Source organism: Felis catus, chromosome F1, assembly GCF_018350175.1.
Source record: "Felis catus isolate Fca126 chromosome F1, F.catus_Fca126_mat1.0, whole genome shotgun sequence".
Taxonomy (NCBI): domain Eukaryota; kingdom Metazoa; phylum Chordata; class Mammalia; order Carnivora; family Felidae; genus Felis; species Felis catus.
Genome location: NC_058384.1, coordinates 4595499 through 4614325, shown reverse-complemented (window position 1 = coordinate 4614325; position 18827 = coordinate 4595499). Strand labels below are relative to the sequence as shown.

General features: G+C 48.7%; 1 protein-coding gene and 1 long non-coding RNA gene across 4 annotated transcripts in view; one reads left to right on the top strand and one right to left on the bottom strand.

The window, feature by feature from the left end:
- KIF26B (kinesin family member 26B) overlaps window positions 1–18827 on the top strand; it is a 477608-nt gene that overhangs the window by 219186 nt on the left and 239595 nt on the right. For both annotated transcript variants that reach the window (XM_023247495.2, XM_045048974.1), the window contains one exon: window positions 1486–1652. In XM_023247495.2, coding sequence (XP_023103263.2) covers window positions 1486–1652 — 167 coding nt within the window. The remainder of the gene's footprint in view (window positions 1–1485; window positions 1653–18827) is intronic.
- LOC123382831 overlaps window positions 12680–18827 on the bottom strand; it is a 28872-nt gene continuing 22724 nt past the window's right edge. For both annotated transcript variants that reach the window (XR_006591863.1, XR_006591864.1), the window contains exon 3: window positions 12680–13350. This is a non-coding gene — a long non-coding RNA (uncharacterized LOC123382831). The remainder of the gene's footprint in view (window positions 13351–18827) is intronic.

Sequence of the window (18827 nt, the reverse complement as noted above, 5' to 3'; positions counted from 1 at the left end):
TTTCCAAGTAAGAGCATGAATTTAAGCAAAGTTTCAAGTGAATGGACCTCAGAGTAATGGCTGTTCTGCTAATCATGAAAAGTACAAATGTTTTTATGTTCAAAGGTTAACAAATGGGACGCTTTCACTGGCCTCCTGGCCTGCTCAGTTACAAAGTGGAAACTGTTCCTGATCTTTGCTTTATTGTACTTGTATTTTCTAGGCAATTAGAAGGATTTTCCACTCAGCATTTAAGAGGCTTGAACTGGCTGCAGACTCTTTTTTTAAACTAAAGTTTCTTTCTTTCTTTCTCTCTTCCTTTATTCCTTCCTTCTTTCCTTTCCTTTCCCCCTTTCCTTTTTCTTTTTCTTTCTTTCTTTCTTTCTTTCTTTCTTTCTTTCTTTCTTTCTTTCTTTCTTTCTTCTTTCTTTTTCTTTCTTTTTCTTTCTTTCTTTCTTTATTCCTTCCTTCTTTCTTTCTTTCTTCTTTCTTTTTCTTTTTCTTTTTCTTTCTTTTTCTTTCTTATTCCTTCCTTCTTTCCTTTCCTTTTCTTTTCTCCTTTCTTTTCTTTTTCTTTCTTTTCTTTTTCTTTCTTTTCTTTTTCTTTCTTTCTTTTTCTTTCTTTCCTTCCTTTCTTTTTTTTCTTTCCTTCCTTTCTTTTCCTTTCTTTTTTCTCTTTCTTTCTTTTGTAAAACTACCATTTTTTTTCCCCTTTTGTGCATGGGCTGAAGTTTTAAAGTAACAGGCTTTCCAAATAGCATGCTTAGGCTTTGCCCACATAATTATTACATTTGTCGTGGAATTAGCACTCCTTGAAAGTATATTTCTACATAAGATTCTCATTTTGCCCACAAGTATGGTTCTTCCTAGCGTATCCTGTGGGTTTTGGTAAAACAGACCCAGCCCCATCCAGCGGACCATTGCAAATAAAATGGAAGCCATTTATCTTAATGAATGAGTAGGAAAATCAAGTCTGTTGAAATGGTTGAAATCCTCCAAAAAGGGACCACTTGGTAACCCATGGGGGCTGTATCCGTTTCTCTGAGCTTCTCTTGGTGCTGTGTGCTGACTGCTCCCCGAAACCACAACAAGTGTTTTAATTAACCCCTCCCTTTGTTAGCAGGCTCACCTCTCCTTTAATGATGTCTTTGCCCCACCCGTCTGTCGGCATCTGGGCCAGCAGTAGATGTTTCTGCTCTGGTCTTGGGCCGCAAACCGTGGTAATGGCTCAGGCTTTCCTCTCCAAATGGACAGGAAACACAGGCATAATCAAAACTCAACAGTGTCAGGGGGGTGATTTTATTCCATTATTTTTAATGAAAATGAGGAGGTGCCCCGGGGCTAAAATGCTAGAAAATAGCCTCTGAGAGGCCCTGAGCCCCCACAGTGCCCCCTCCCCACCTGCACTGGGGCCCGCTTGCCCCAGCAGAGAGGGATGCCGTCAGCGGTGCTGGGGAAGTGTAATGAGCCACAGGTATTGAGCTCAGTGTCTGTTTTCCTTGTCAGATCTCCCAGCTGATGACGGAGACGGGCCGGGAGGGCCTGACCGAGGCAGCGCTGAATCGCTACAATGCAGACAAGCCTGCGGCCTGCGGCGTCCCGGCCTCACAGGGCTCCTGCGTGGCCAGCGAGACCTCCACAGGCACCTCGGTGGCCGCTTCCTTCTTCGCCAGGTAAGAGGGGCGTCCCAGAGCCTCGGTTCTTTCGGACGAGCCCGCCTGGTTAGCCTCTCACGTGCGCCGCATTAGCTAAAGCACCAGGAAGAGTCTGGGGCCGCTCTTGGACTTGACTCTTTCCGACAGGGCTTCTCAACCTCAGACTGCTGACAGGTTGGGCCAGACAGCTCTGTGGTGGGGGACCGTCCTCTGCGTCACAGGGTTCTTAGCAGCGTCCTTGGCCCCTGCTCACGAGATTCCTAAAGCATCTTCCCCAGTTGTGACAACCAGAAAGGTCTCCAGACCTTACCATGTGTGCCCTGGGTCGAGAGCCACCGCCATAAGAATACGTGGCTCTAAGGATGTCCTCCTGGGACGAGGACTTTTGTGGGCACAGCCCTGTGGTTGGTGTTTCCAGATTTACATCCTCGTCACAGAAAACAAACTGCTTCAAAATTAACTATTAAAGAGATAGTAGGTTTTGTTTTTTGTTTTTTTTTGTTTTGTTTTGTTTTGTTTTTTTTTTGTTTTTTGTTTTTTTTTTGTATGTGGATAGTTACCATATACTATCCGGCTAATCTTAGAGACTTTAGAGACATGAGAAACAAAAACCGAAAGGTATTTCAACAATGTTTTCTGCCTAATTTTAGCAGTGGAGCAGAGACAGGGCAGGAGACAAAAGACAGCTGAGCAGAAGGCACTTTTGGGATCGTCTAATTCAGTCCCCTTGTTTTACGAAGGAGGACACCGAGGACCAAGAAAGTCAAAGTATGAGTTAATTTATAGCAAAGCCAGACATGGAAACCAGGTTCCTCCCCTTTATTTATTTATTTTTATTTTTATTTTTTTTTGGTTTCCTCTGTGATTCATTATTCGATCCTTGGAACTTCACTTTAGAAAACTTCTTCTAAGATTCGCGAGCTCCTGGGCGAGCAGGAGGTAGGACACGTGACCGCGGATCGGAAATCAGAAGACGCCTGCGGTTCGAGTTACGGGTCTGCCTCAGTTTCCTCCTCTAGGAAATGAGGATAGCACCTCAAGATTTCCCTGGAGGCTGAGATCGATCATTGTAAATTATGAAGTGCTGTATGAATGGTGATTCAATGTGGATTCAGCTAGTATGTCGGGAAGAAGGAGTTCCGTGGGGTTTTTCTTGCCATCCTTGTGCATGGTAATGTCCAAAGCACCAACGTGAGGAAGGGACTGTGATTAGGACAGGAGCAATAAGAGGAGGAACAGAGGCTGGTGTCCTGTGTTAGAAACAACTACAGGGGCTCCTGGGTGGCTCCGTCGGTTGAGCGTCCGACTTCGGCTCAGGTCACGATCTCGCGGTTCGTGAGTTCGAGCCCCGCGTCGGGCTCTGTGCTGACAGCTCGGAGCCTGCTTCAGGTTTTATGTCTGCCTCTCCCCTGCTGACGCTCTGTCTCTCCCTTTCTCAAAACGAAATAAACACGAACAAATTTTTTTAAAACTACAATAAAGGCAGCGCATAGGCTTGTCAGAACACCGGCCCTGAGATTCTCATTGTAGGTCGGTGCTGTGTTTATTGTCCTGTGCACAGTGGGGCCGACCTGAGTGTATGGGAGGTAACAGGAAATACAGTAGTCTCCTCTTAGCCACGGGGGGTACACTCCAAGGCCCCCAGTGCACGCCTGCAGCTGTGGATAGTACCGAACCCTACGTGTGCACTGTTTTCTCCCATACGGACCGGCCCGTGAGGAAGTTCAGTTAATAAATGAGGCACGGTAAGAGGTTAGCTGCGATAACTAGCAATAAAATAGAGCAGTTATCACCACATACTGTAGAAAAGTTAGGTGAATGTGGTCTCTGTCTCAAAATATCTTCCTGTCCTGAACGCACCCTTCTTTCGTGACGTCACATGGTTAAAATGCCCTCCGTGGTGAGGCGACGTGAGGCGAGGACGCGGAGTTGCGACGTGGCATTAGGCTGCTGTTGACTTCTGATGCTGTGTCTGAACGAGGATCGTCTGCTTCCTGCTTGAGGTCAACCACGGATACCTGAAACCGTGGCGAGCAAAACCGCGGACAAGGTGGTCTACCGCGTGCACGTGCTGGCCACCTGACCATGGGCGCTATTGTGTTAGTTCCATCTGTACGTGCCTTTCTATGTTGTCTGGGATCATTGAGCCAACTAACCGGGGGGCCGTGTCTCTGCCATTCAGGAAGGGAAGAAAGGGATGGAACGGAATGCGCGGACATGCTCCAAGCGCAGAGGATCCCAGGACCTAGGTGGGTTAGGAGAGCATGTCCAGAGGCGGGTGACGAGAGTACTGAGGAACTAGGAAGCCATGTCACGGCGGGGCTAGTCTGGAGAAGACGGCCCTCGGCTGTCTCTTGGGCCGTCGTGTGAGAGAAGGATTTGGTGGGTTCTATAAAACACCCAAGCGTGTGGGCAAAGGCTGAATAAAACCTGACGCTGGAGCTCAGCTCCGACACCCTCTGGCTCGGCTCTCCCAGCTCAGAATGAAGGACAATTTGCACACCATTTGAACTGCCCTGGGACAGACTGAGATTCCCGTCACTGAGGGAAATCAAACTGACCTTGGGTGACTGGCCTTGATGCTGAGGAGAACATTCACTGCTCAGATGTGGGTTGACCTCCTGTGCACCTTCCTGACCTGAAATACTCTGAATGTGAGAAGCCTCAGCTCAGGCTCCACCCAGAGACTTTTACAGGTCACTCGCAGAAAACACCAGAAGCGGGATTTGAAGCAGGAAGAGATGGGAGGTTAGGCCCCCTGATGGCCAGTGTTTAGGGCGAACGAGTGTTTCCCGCCACAAGGAACCCAGCAGTGCTTTGGAGCAGGGAAGGCGTGTGGACACGAGACAGGCTGGGATGGCCCAGGGTCCGAATGGAAACACGGGGGTGAACCCAGAGTGGAGGGGCCTGTCGATGGTGGTGGCGGGAGCCCCGGTGATGTTAGCGATAAACAAACACTGGACTGAGTTCAGGTTGCAAGAGCTTGTGGCGGGAGCTTTCAAAGAGCTGGAAAGGGTCCGTAGGGCTGCCCAAATCCTCATTATTACTTTCTTTGTGGTGAAGGCTGATAGCACTAGGAGCTTGATGGTTTAAGGCATTCAGAGTACGCGGTTTGCGTTTAAAGGGTTTTACAATGTATGGTGGTGGTGGGGGGGGATGTAACGTGAAAGAGACTAGTGTTTCACACACACACGTGCACATGTGCACACACACGCACATGCACGTGTTCCCCTCACGCCCTCTCCCTGTTTGCCCTGTCGGTCTCCTCCACGACAGCTGGGAGTTCACACGTCCCAAAGAGGGAGGCGGTTCATATGCTGCCTCCCTGTCACTGATGGGAACCTCAAAGCAGAAGATCGAGTGACTTTCTCAAGGCCCAGAATAGGAAGGGATGGAACCGGGCACGTACCTCGCCACTGCGGATCCCCCGAGGGTCTGCATCGAACCACCCCCGCTTATGTCGTCAGACAGCCGACCGAGGTCAGTGCTTTTCTGCCTCCGATAAAGTAAAGCTGGGTAAGGCGACAGTACAGGTGGCCTCCGGTAGGGGTGAACTCTTTTGTTGAGGGTTGTAGACACCGACTTTTCTTTGTGATCTCAGCCTTTCTCTGTCAATATTTACTTTCTAGAGCTCTGCGGAAAGGTCGGGTGGACTTTGCTGCATTTCTGATACAACGTCTATAAGATAAGAGTTCCAGTTCTGAATAAGTAAGGATACCTTTGGCCGGAGCAACTCCAGGCGTGCGGTCTGCGGGGCCGTTCCCGGTCTGTGACGGGCGTAGAGGTTGAGAGGAAGCATTTAGAAACTTCGGTCAGCCAGTTCACAAGAGTAATTTTATGTCCATTAGGACCTGGGAATAACGAAGTGGAGCTTGTATTTTGAATGTAATGAAAATTAAAGAGGGGCGCCTGGGGGGGCTCCGTCGGTTAAGCGTCTGACTTCCGCTCAGGTCATGATCTCGTCATGGTTTGTGAGTTCGAGCCCCGCGCCGGGCTCTGTGCTGACAGCTCGGAGCCTGGAGCCTGCTTCGGATTCTGTGTCTCCCTCTCTCTCTGCCCCTCCCTGCTCATGTTTTCTCTCTCTCTCAAAAATAAGTAAACATTAAAAAAATTTTTAAAAATCAAAGAAAAAGTGGTTCCTCACCACAGATAGTTTGAGAGGCGCCTGCTTTAGAAAATGCTGATGCTCGGAACGTTTTGTCCTTTGATCCTTATCTTCCCAGAATTTCTTTATTTCTTGAAATAGCAGCATCGTGGTAGACTGTCTGTGCTTTAGAATTTCCGTGCCCTGGTTTTTGAAAAACATTTTTTGGGGGGGAAAAATAGTAACCTCATACTAAAAACATAAATAGTCGTAGTAACCAAAGAAAGACGGGCACAATTCTCATCAAGTTGGGTGGCTGTTGTGTGTTGACTTTGAACTTCACAAAGGAGGGAATCTTCCTGCTCCCACAGTGCTGGGAAATGGCAGAGTAGGGTGTGATTAGGTTTTTTGCATTTGTTGGCTGTTCACTTTGGGTGAAGATTTACTTAATTATGTACGGAACGTGAAACCCAGGAAGACCTCCTGGGTGGATCCCCAGCATTGCAGGCTGAGCCCAAGGAATCTGTTTTTATTTGAAGAGCAGCGACCAAATTCTGGATTATGCGTCCGATTGCCTTGGATATCCTGGTAAATCAGACGAATCTTTCAGCTGACCTCCGGTCTTCACGTTGATGTTCTTTCCCAAATAACCTTGAATGGCCATTTAGAATTGTGTTGTCGTTTTTATCCGTGAAGGAAATGAGCATCTGGAGGAGTCTCCTCTCTGTTCAGAGCAAGTGTTTGAAAACGGTGAAAACTACCAGCTGTCACGTGAGCTTTGCAAAGGCAGGTTCCAGTCCCGCAGAGCTGGTGCCGCCATATCTGGGCGCTTGGTGGGCATGTGTCTTGAGTGTCATGTCTTACTACTGCCTCTTTTGTTTACAGCTCTCGTATTGCGTTCACAACGTCTGGAAGACCATGACTTCTTATTACAGTCAAATCAGACTTCTTAGTACGATTATATAGAGGCCATCTTTGATTATCAATGTTTTTGTTTTTTTTTTTTTAAATTTTCCCTAATTTCGTAGCGGAAATGTGAATGTCTCCAAATCTGTTGGCGCAGGTTTGATTCCCTCTGGTTACTCAGCGTCTCCAAACCCTTTAGGGTGCATCCGTTTGCTCACTCTTGGGTCCATCCCATTCATTAATGCTTCTCCCTCCCCCTTCTCTGCCTCTGATTTTCCAGTAATGGGGTAATTTTGAACTCATTGATTCTCTTCTTGAAGACTCTGACCTCGAAGCAGTTTTCTGCTGTTGATTAAACGTGCGTCTGTCCTGGGTTTGGAATATTCTGGGGGCATTTTGGTGTTCTCTGCAATATCGGGGTGCCCTCACATACATCTTGTGGGATCCATTCGCTCTGCTTTCTCTTCCTCTCTTGCCTTATTCCTCATTTCCTTCCGTCATTCGTTCGTCAGGGATGTTATTATATTTCCGTCCAGCTCGACCTGTCATGCGATTTCTTTCACCTTTGCGTATCGACGGCTCCTCCCATTACCTAACTGCTTTCTCCAAGCCCCTTGCGCGCGGCACCGACTGTTCGTGACTGATTTGTCTGGTCTTCCAGGCATTAAAACCGAGACCAGCTTGGGTCCTAGGGTCAGGGGCTAAGTCAAGCTGCAAGAGCTGTCTCCTGGCTCCGAGGCCCCGGCTTCAGGACCGGGTTGATCCGTTCATCACCCTCCTCGGGACACCTCCTCTTAGTGCTGTGTGGACGCGTGCTCTGTATGCACAGCTATTTCTGTTACGGGAAGGTCCTGCCTAAAAGCCCTCTGCACATTCTTGCCAGCAGCCGAGGCAAACAGTGCCTTGTTGCTCCGCTCCAGCACGCACTTTTCATATATAATGTCGTACAGCGAAGCCTTTCTTTAGTCCCAGGCCGTGTGAACACACAACAGTAGTGCTTGGTTTTATGCTGAGAGTTTGTGAAGTCAGAGGAGGACGAGACGGAGCACGGGACTACGTGTGGTCCTCGTGTTCTTCCGTCAGGTACTGTGCCCCCTGAGGGATGCTCACATCTTCCTCTGATGAGCACTTGAGCGATTAGCACCAGAGGAAAACTATGCCAAACACAGCCCGGTTGGTCTCGGGTGATGTAGGAGGCAGAAAATGGAGCTGCGCGCTCAAGATCCGGCTCTTTCTTAACGATTCACTGTGGGGTTGGAGTAAATTCCCATGTTAGTGTCTGTTCTAATGGAATGACGCCTCTAGGGAAGACGGAGAGCTTCTAGGGGCTCATGTCGCGGAACTTTGCTGTATTATGCTTTCGCTGTCTCTTGTTTTCACTGAAGCCTATGGTACCTACACTTACCCCCTCGCCGGAATCTCATTCTGACCTGGTGTCGATTCCTTCCCCGCTTTCCCCCAGTTAGACCCTTCCCTGGCCCGCTCCAGCTCCCCGTTGGCCTGTTCCATGCCCCTCCCCCGGAAGTGAGGCTTCCACTGACTTCCTGTGGCACATTTGTGGTTGGAGTCGGCATGCAAAATCATGCTGTTTGCTCCTGGGACAACAACGACAATTAGAGGGGCGGGTGAGGCTTAAATGCAGCCACCACCATGCTGGTCGAGCTGAGGTCCTCCCTCTGGGCTCCCTCAATCCTTGAGGGCCTCTCTGTCCATCTGCTACACAGAGGTACAGTGTGGGCTTGTTGGCACAGCTTAGGGCAGCAGTTTTGAAGGCCTGAATTGGAGGCCAAGCCCCTACCCTCTGGGTTTCTTGTTTATTTACTCTGGGCAGGTCAAGCTCGCTTTTCTTAGAAAACCTCCGTGGCCTTCTCGGAAAAGAGGGGACTCTTGCTCACGTATATGGATGAAACGAATTTGTAGGAATCCTACCCGTATGAACATAGTTCCGCTTGAACACGCATCTGTTGCAGTATGAAAGGGACACATTAAGAGGAGCCAAATGTATATTGAGTGCCATCAGATGTCAGGGGCTCAAGGAAACAGTCTCAGGTGTTTGCTGCATGAAAAAGTAAATCCTCGATTGCTTACGAGAGACAGTGAAAGCACTGAAGAAAAAGTGGCCGTAATTCAAAGTCTACACTATTCTCTGTGTTCAAAGAAAAAAAAAATCTTGAAACGCTTGAAATGGATAACCCTAACATCCAGGACCAACCCCAACAGCCTCCAGAACCGCTCTGTGTTGGGGGTGTGTGGACCATAACAGAAACGGCATTCATGGCTTGGCCCGCACCACTCGGGGCCGGCGATCTGCACGTTTTCGGAGGTGGTGATCTGCACTTTAGAAAATGGCCAGTGTTTGCAGCCCTTTCCCACCTCCTGCTGCAGGGATCGTGTAGAACAGGGCAGTTTCTGATTAAACGAGCCCTTTGTCTGAATGCTGGCCTGTTGGTGTGTTGGCAGTCGGCTTGCAACATCTGGAAATCATTTGCGCAGCTCTGCCATGGTTGAAAACCCGATTCATGCCTCGGTGTGGCTGTTCGAAGGCAAAGCAATCGCAGTGAGCCCGAGGAAGCTCAGGTATTCTCACGGTTGGACATTCTGGTTCTCACTGCACATTTTGAGTATCTTCTTTTTACCAGTGTCGGGATGGGGGCGGAGAAGAAGGGTATCGGATCAAGAGAAAGATGAAGTAGTCCGAGGTGGAATCCACAACCGGCCACGGACGTTCTGACTTGAGGCGAGTGACTTGATGTCTGGAAGCACGCTCCCTCGGTTACCTGGCGGTGGTCACGGGTATATGGCGGTCGTCGCGTCTGTTCCGCAGGGTTGTGGTGAGGATCACGTGGAAACGCGAGAGCACTTTGTAAACGTCGTCTAGATCCTGCAGACGACATTAAGATGGCAGCAACGGAAAGGGATGGAATATTCTACCCTCCCTGGGAAACCCAGCGAATTCTCAACATTCCCTATGGAGTGGACGACTTTTGTCACGCCCACCGTTACAGGGTGCTTACGTGGCACTTTTTCCCCTGGGCTAGTGACCAGGAAATAGTTCCTTTCTTTTCTTTTCTTTTATGTTTATTTATTTATTTTTGAGAGAGAGAGAGAGAGAGAGAGAGAGAGAGCGCACGCACAAGTAGTAAAGGGGCAGAGAGAGAGAGGGAGACAAGGAATCCGAAGCAGGCTCCAGGCTCTGAGCTGCCAGTGCCAAGCCCGATGTAGGACTCAAACCCACAGACCGTGAGATCACGACCTGAGTTGAGGTTGGATGCTTAACCAACTGAGCCACCCAGGCGCCCCAGGAAGTGGATTTTAAAAGCATACACTAATGAAGTCATGTCCGGTCTCTGTCCATCCTCCACTCTTTCTGAATGGACTCCGGGCCATCGCATCCTCCCTCTTCCAGCCCCAGTGTGGACCGTGGGTTAGTCAACAAAGAAAGAGACTGTTTCCCCTTTTGCTTCCATTGTATTCAGCGTTTTCATTCATTTTCACCATCGGCTTTGGCCAGGTCCCAGCTGCCTGCTCCTCAGTCCTCCCCAAGTCGCAGGTAATAGACTTCTTAGTTACTCCTCCCTTCCCTCCTTTCTTCCGGTGTTTTTCTTCTTACTGTTGGATTTTTTTCTGGGGCTATAAAACCAAAAGATAAACCCCCTTCAGGCGAGTTAGAAATGCGTAGTCAACCAACTGAGCCCCACCCGATGCAGCTTCCCGAGGACAACCTCGCCTTGTGGCTCACCTGTGTTGCCAGTCGCCGACGGTGCCTGGTTCCTCTGCGGTGAACTATGCTCCTGAGCCCCGTGTGGACAGTGTTTGTCTCTGAGGTGTGACGCCTGACCTTTACAATTGCCGCAGAGGTCCCAGCAGGTCACCAGGCCGGAGTGGTAGTGCTCAGTGCTTCCTCATTTAAATGTAACCAGGCGACATTTATCGAGGGTTTCATCTATGCCGCACACAATTCTGAGTACTTTACGCAAATTTGAACTTCAAGAGCCCCCCATGAGTTGGCCCTCTTGTTATCCCATGGCTTAAATCTGGAAACGAAAACACGGATCGGACAGTGAGGCCAAGGTCGATGCAAAGCACACGCGCCACAGAAGCTACAGAGGAAAACATTTTGACCGACGGCTTTGTATTTTTCTAATTTTGTAAGTTGCTAAAATACCGCTTCGTACCTCACTCAGAGTCGAAGCTGAAGGTTTTCCAGGGACTTGCGATCTGCTCTTCCCCCGTCCTCCCCCCCTCCCTCTTGCTTACCTCCAGGCACACCCACGTCCCCGTACTTTCTCAGAGAGCGCGAGACCATCCCCTCCTCCGAAGCTCTGCTCTTTCTGTTCCCTCTGCCCTTTCCCCAGATTTCTGCTCGGCTCCGCCGTCCCTTCCTTCAGATCTTTGCTCAGATGCCCTCCCTCACCTCCCTGTGTAAAAGTAAAGGCATCCTGTCTCTCTGTCTCCCTCCTCCCACACAGCACCTGCCTACTGTCTTCAGCGTTAGTTGAATGAACAAATGAATCTCAGACGAAAAGGGAGGAGGGCAGGCAAGTCTCCAGATTTTCCTCCACCGAAGTTCTTTGAGAATTTCACACCTTTTCCCTTTGACTTCAGACCTCGTGCTCAGGGATTAAATTCCCCTCTTAGCTTTAGGACGTTTTGGGGAGACGGAGTCAGAACAAAGCCCGAAGAAGGCATCCTTGGGAAATTGGGATTCTTAGGAGAGAGTGAGTGCCTGGTAGTCTTTTTCAGAGGAGGATTTGCAAGAGATGGGGCAGGTGGCCCGGCCTGGGGCAAAACACACCAACAAACAATCAAACAAACAATCAAAGAGTTAAAGCAGAGGAAGGAGGCAGGACCTGCACAGTGCGGCAAGGTATGCCCATTTTTCTTCCTGTCTCCTTGCAAGCCTGTCTTTTCCTCCCTTGACTAAACCTCTTCGCTTTTTGTCCCCTGCTTTGATTTATTATTTTAATTCTATAGCTGTCCTGGTGAAGCATGTAAAGCATTTGGGGATAAAATCATGTGGAAGACATTATAGAAACGAAAGACGTGTTGTTTTATGCGGTACCGGGTAGGGGTTCACTGTGCTGCTGAATCATTTCGTCGACGAAAACACAAATCTGTCCACAGCGCGGTCTATCCACTGAACAAGAAATTGGCTTCTCATTGAGGGGATAGGAAGGAGGAAGTTAGGGACATCGTGATACTAATTTGGTGAGAAACACGTAGAACTGAAGCGCGAAGGGACCCGGTGAAGTCTCTGCTTTTTTATATTGCGGTGGCGGGGGGGGGGGGGGGTGGCCCTGAAGGTGGGATTTTTATTTTCTTGCCTCTAAAATGGAAATGATGAATTTCTCTTTTTCTTCTATCTGATTATTAAGGCGTAGATCTCATGAGAACAGTGCCTGTCCGATCCCCACCCCACCCCTGGCTGCCCTGCTCTTCGCCCATGCCTTGTATACAACAGGAGCTCAATAAGTGAATGTTGAAACAGGGAACCAACCACGCTTGAAAAACTCAGGCCTGTCTTGCTTCTCAAATGACTGAAATGCTTAAAGAAGCTAAAACTTAAAAAAAAAAAAAACAAAAAACCAACCGCGGGAGTGTACTTGAAAATCGTGTAATTTATTATGCTGCCTCAGAGTTATCATTCGGAGCGCTAGTATTCGTGGGAAAAGTAATTGTGATGGCTAAAACATAAATGGAATTTTTTTTATCATTATTGATTTCAACACAGATTCTGCAACACATTTTTTTTTTTAATTTTTTTTTCAACGTTTATTTATTTTTGGGACAGAGAGAGACAGAGCATGAACGGGGGAGGGGCAGAGAGAGAGGGAGACACAGAATCGGAAGCAGGCTCCAGGCTCCGAGCCATCAGCCCAGAGCCTGACGCGGGGCTTGAACTCACGGACCGCGAGATCGTGACCTGGCTGAAGTCGGACGCTTAACCGACTGCGCCACCCAGGCGCCCCTGCAACACATTTTTTTTAAGAGGAGAGAGAGGGCGTGCGCATGCGCAGGCCAGGGAGGTGGGGAGAGAGAGAGAGCGTCTTCAGCAGGCTCCACCCTGAGCACGGATCCCGACGCGGGGCTCGATCTCACGACCGTGAGATCGTGACCTGAGCCGAAATCAAGAGCCAGCTCCTCAACCGACTGAGCCACCCAGGCGCCCCTCCCTGCAGCACACTGCTTCTGATTATCGGCTTTCCCTTTAGCTTAGGCCGAAGTGATTTTAGCATCACACCGTAATGACGTGCTGTTCCTGGAACCTGGTGTGTTTGTCATGAAATACACTGAAATTCGGGAAACGCCATTTCAAGAGTCTAGAAATAATGGCCTGTGTCATTTCCTTGGCACCCTCCAACACCCAGGCCTTAAGAGTCCATAGTTTGTCCTTTTAAACTCTAGCAAAGGGGAAAAAGGGCCTTGGCCGTGACAAAGGGAGACGAATTGTCTTGGGGCCTGTTGTGAAAAGGGTGTAATCAGCGTGAGGCAGGCCGCTCTGAATAATAATGATAATAAAAGAGAATAAATGTGGACCATCACTCACAATTTATTTCTAGTCTTTTAGGTGCCTCAAAAAATAAATGTGGTTCATTTTTCCCAAATAAATTTTCCTTTATTATCATCTCTGTCTCCTTGGTGCTCGATTGAAGGTGGCAAGATGGCCCTCGCGGAGCGGGCAGAGTGTTTCCCCAGCCTGGCTGTGCCGAATTTTAGCGACGCTCCCTAGGGATGAAGAAACACTGAAGTCTTAAGTCCTGCTACATGCCCTAGCCACCTGCAAGTATTTTAAACTCAAAATGACACCTTGTTCCCACCCTCCAGGGCCTCTAGGTATCAGGGTAAAGTTGAGAGAGGGAGTGGAGGAGGGTTACTAGCCAACATGTCATAGAGTCCTGGCTGGGGTCTCCCAGGAGCCTCCCCCACCGGGGCCCGCAGCCCCTCACACACCACTGTCTCCGGGCCCCTCAGGAACTCACGCGATGGACGTAGCTGGTGGTAGCAGGCACTGTTGACCTCTGCCCCCCTGTGCCTACCACTCATGGTTCACTGAACCAAACCTTGTAGCTCCCGAGGTCCCCCGCCCTTGTGACTCTGCCCCAGGGTTTTCCCTGGCTGCCGGAGACCACCTCGCTCAAGCGTGGGGCCGGCCAGAGTGCCAGGGAGGAAATCCTGTTGGAAACAGCTCCCACATAAGACTGACGGGAGGTGGGGGTAGTTACCCCAGCTCCCCTGCCCATTGGTTGGGACATTGCTGAGGCCTAGTCCACTCTGACCCTGATCCATGGTCCAGATTTCCCAGTAGGACTGAGCCCCAGCTGCCCCTGGATCAGCAGCCCCTTGATAATGAACCCTGTGGTGGCCTCCTTCCCTCCCGGTCTCACTCCCACGCCCCTACTCCTGCTTCCGGGAACCACCTGCCAATTAACCCTCCCAGCACTTTCATCCTCATCCAGGGATGCTTCTAAGGACGCCCAGCATAAGATACTGGCAGTATGTCTTCATTCACTCATTCACTCATCCATCCATCCATCCATCCGTTCATCTGTCCGTCCACCATTTTCAAGTCCATGCTATATGCCAGGCGTTACATTAGACACCAAAGACAGCAAATGGGCAGCCAGTGCCCTCAAGGAGCTCTCAGTCCAGAGGATCCTCAGTCCCATTACTGGGCACTTAGAAACAATATATTGGAAGTTCAGAACAGAGAACCCCGGAACTCCCAGGATCACTCCCCCTGAGTCGAGTGGTTGTTTGGATGTCAGAGGTGACTTCACAGCTCTTGTTATTATTATCAGAAGCGATCTTATTCATTCATTTGCTTACTGGCTTATGGCCTGTCTCCCCTTCTAGCGTGTAGGATCCATAGAAAGAGGCACTTGTCTCTCTGTTCCCTAGTGGCATCCTCAAACCTTAGAATGGGGCTGGCGCTCGGTCAGTGTTTGGTGAGTGCCCCCTGGGGCGTCTGGTAGCCTCCTCCCATCTCTCCTGGGGTGGGTCACCTGTGTGGCAGCAAAGCTCAGTTCCACTGTGAAAGTAGCATCTCTGCTTAGGGCAGGAGAGAAAGAACTGGGCTCCCTGCCTTGGACGCCACGCCCCGAGGGCTGGGGCTTCCTTTTGGTCCCCGTTCCTTGGGAACTAAGTACTTTGCCCAACTGTGTACCTGAGGCGAGCACTTTCCTTTAACATGATGTTTCCTTTAACATCAGGGCACCTGGATGGTTCAGTCGGTTAAGCGTCCACCTCTTGATTTCAGCTCAGGTCATGATCTCACGGTTCGTGGGATCAAGCCCCCCATCAGGCTCTGCACTGACAGTGTGGAGCCTGCTTGGGATTCTCTCTCCCTCTCTCTCTCTGCCTCTCTGCCCCTCCCCCACTCTCTCTCTCCCTAAAAAATAAATAAATAAAAATAAATATGAAAAAAAATTTAACACGATGGAAGGGAATGTGCTTTACTCAGAATCTATTGATTTAAATGTCCATCACATCTAATAAAGCACCTTCCCCCCCCACCCCGGGGGTGCCTGGGTGGCTCTGTCGGTTAAGTGTCTGACTTCGGCTCAGGTCATGATCTCACGGTTCGTAAGTTTGAACCCCGCGTTGGGCTCTGTGCTGGCAGCTCAGAGCCTGGAACCTGCTTTGGATTCAGTGTGTCTGTCTGTCTGTCTCTCTCTCTCTCAAAAATAAACATTAAAAGAAAAAAGAGTTTGGTAAAAAGCACCTTCCTGGGAACATCTGGGCTGGTGTTTGGCCAAACAACTGGCCACCATAGCCTAGCCAAACTGGCCACCAAACCTAGACTCAGCACGGAGGTTCACTGGAAAGTCCTTTCCGTTCCGTGCGGTTCATCAAGTGTGTACGGAGACTTGATGGGGCTGCTGCTGGAGCGGAGTCTTGCCGATCAGGCCACCGAGGGGGTGTGCTGGCCGGGCCTTGGGTGGCACACTTCTGCTGGCCCCATCTTCATCCCTTGTTCTGTAGCGTCTCCGCCTGGTGACGTGTTCAACTTAATCTTTGTGTCTTTTGCATAAGTTGGAGAAGCCTCTATCATTCATTACTTAAGATGCCGTGCACTTTGTTTTCGCGTTCATGTTAAAGAGAGAGAAAATAAAGATAGACACCATTAATCTTTAAGCCTCCCCTGTGGTCCCGATTGCCAACCACAGCCTCCAAGGCCCGTGGTGGACTTACTACATTGTATGTTCTTTATTTCCTTTAAGGCCGGGCACGTGAGGAAGATTGATTTACGGAGCCTGGGACCTGCTTAGTTGTGGGGGAGGGAAGCAAAGGGATGTTCACGCTGCGGTAAACTTCAACATTACTAGGATTTCCTTACACAGCCAGGAAAAATATCCCCGTTTACGTCTGTTTCTATTGGAGCTCATAAATTAAAGGAAAAAAAAAACAAAAAAAAAACCCAAGTCTATTTCCTATACACCTGGAACTTCAAAATCACAATTGGTGAACCTGTGATTGCCCCCGTCATGGAAAAGACACGAGGGTGACGGCTCGGATGGGGTCTTGCATCATGGCTTCGAAACCCAAGCAGTGACTCTCCCCGTGTCTTTTCACGGTGCTTAAAAAATGTCAGGATGAGGGAAATGATTTACCTAAAGCATGGACTCTAAGACTTTGGTCCTACTCTCTTTTTCCTCTGACCTCCCTCTTTTTTAACTGACTCTCGTCTCTGGCTTCTTTCTCTCCCTTTGTGTATTTGTTTCAATTTTATTTTATGTAAATTTCAAAACAAGTCTAACAGCATCAGAGACAAAACACAGGAAAGTCTTCTTTATTTTCCGTTCTGTTCTGAGCCATAAATTCCTCCATGTACTCAAATAATACACCCAGGAGGGCTGGTGGGCTGAATGTGATTGATAAATATTTTAGCACCTGCCCACCACAGGGCTTCCAGGAGTGAGAAATTACTTTTCCTCCTATCCCCAAGGGATTGAGCGTCACCTGCCCGTAGCTGCTGTGTGCCATTCTACAGGGGTCAAGGCTGAGCGGTCCTCGTGGACAAAGAATTATGGGCACCCTCGGGGCCCCATGGCCTTTGACTTCTTCGTTTTGTTCTTTGAGGACTATCTTTAGTTGTTTTTGTTTTGTTTTGGAGAAAATGCATATATAAAGGAGAAAGAGAGGATATACTTTATTTCGATTTTTAGAAGCCATTTAAAAATATGTCGTACCGGAAGTAGTAGAAATGATTTTCCACTGTCGTACCACCCAGCCCTTCCACTCTTGGGTATTCCCCAAAGAGCGGTGGAGGGACAGGAACATTCATAGCAATATTATTCGTAGTAACCCCAAACAGGGAACAATGCAGGTGTCCACTAGCTGATAAATGGATGCGCAAAACGTGGTCTGTCAACACAATGGAATACTATTCAGACCGTCCAGACTATTGGTTGATGCAACAACACTGATGAATCTTAATAATTACAGTGAGTGAAAGAAGCCAGACCCCTCCCCCCCTCCCACCCCCACAACCCAAACCAGGAGAGTACATATGGCGTGATTTCATTTATATAAGATTATAGACAATACAAACTAATCTGCAATGACAGAAAACATATCAGTGCTTGACTGCCCATGGGGAGGGAGGGACAGATAACAAACGGTCTCTGGGGGATGACAGATACATCTGCTATCTTGTGATGGTTTCACAGGTGCATATATGACAGGACTTACCGAATTATATACTTTGAGCATGCACCGTTTATTACATGTCAGTTAGACCTCACTAAAGCTAAGTCGATCGGGTTTGTGGGCACTAGAGAAGATGTTTTGAGCTGGAGAGGGGATTGTCTTAGAGAGTAAATAAAGAGTTTAGATAAAGGATCATCTTCTCTGGGGGGGGAGTGTGAATACTAGGAACCCCTAGGAAAACATATTGAACCTTATTTAAGATTTTTTGCAAAGGATCAAGATAAGAAAGTACCATGGCAAATCTCCACATGTGTGCACAAAACTAAGTTCCTCCAGGTAATAAAATATTGTCAAGGTAGAATAAATAGGTAAAGACGCAAGCAGGAAAACTTAGAGAGCAAGGAGCCGTGTTTTCGGTAAAGCAATTCAAACTGTCCTTACGGGATTGGAGACGTTGAGAAACTGGTTATAATTGAGGACAAGAACCTAAGGACTTAGTCGCTGGAAGATTCAGTCTAAGATCATGACCAGAGAAACCAACACTAGCAAAGTTTGTTGGACGTTTTTAGAAAGGATATTGGAGATGCAGTGAAAGGTATCACCTTGTCCTTGGACTGAAGAAAAATTTGTTAGAACCTAGAAGTTCTTAAATGGATATATATATTTTTTAATTTTTTTAACATTTATTTATTTTTGAGACAGAGAGAGACAGAGCATGAACGGGGGAGGGTCAGAGAGAGGGAGGCACAGAATCGGTAACAGGCTCCAGGCTCTGAGCTGTCAGCACAGAGCCCAACGCGGGACTCACACCCACGAACCGCAAGATCGTGACCTGAGCTAAAGTCGGACAGTCAATCGACTGAGCCACCCCGGCGCCCCAAGAAGTTTTAATAAATATACTTTAACATGTGAAAGAGAAGCCGAAACTACCGAGGGGGTAGAGGGATGTCTCTTTGAGAGTAAGTAGGCTGTTGGAAGAAATCTTCAGTCCAGAGGACAAGGTCTGGGAGGGAATCTGAGTGGCTCACTTGACATGTAGATAGATGAGTCATTAAATCTTGGAGTCATTCCTTAAGACTGGGAAGAGACTGCATAGGAGGAAAACAAAGCAGGCTGGCCTCCACATGCCAAAGGCACAGCCGTGACCGAGCGAGCATGTATTAAGCCTTCAGGTTCAGGTTCATTCACAGACGGTGGGCTGATTGGAAGCTATTAGACAGAGCTGGGGTGGGGCAGCAAGCCCCCACCTTCTCTGCCCTGGAGGGTGACAGCCTCCTTTCTTGCAAAGGAAGAGATGGAATTCTTTTTTTTTTTTTTTAATTTTTTACATTTATTTATTTTTGAGAGAGAGAGAGACAGACAGAGCACAAGTGGGGGAGGGGCAGAGAGAGAATGAGACACAGAATCCGAAGCAGGCTCCAGGCTCTGAGCTGTCAGCACAGAGCCCGATGTGGGGCTTGAACTCACAAACCACAAGATCATGACCTGGGCCGAAGTCAGATGCTTAACTGACTGAGCCACCCAGGAGCCCCGGAAGAGATGGAATTCTTAGC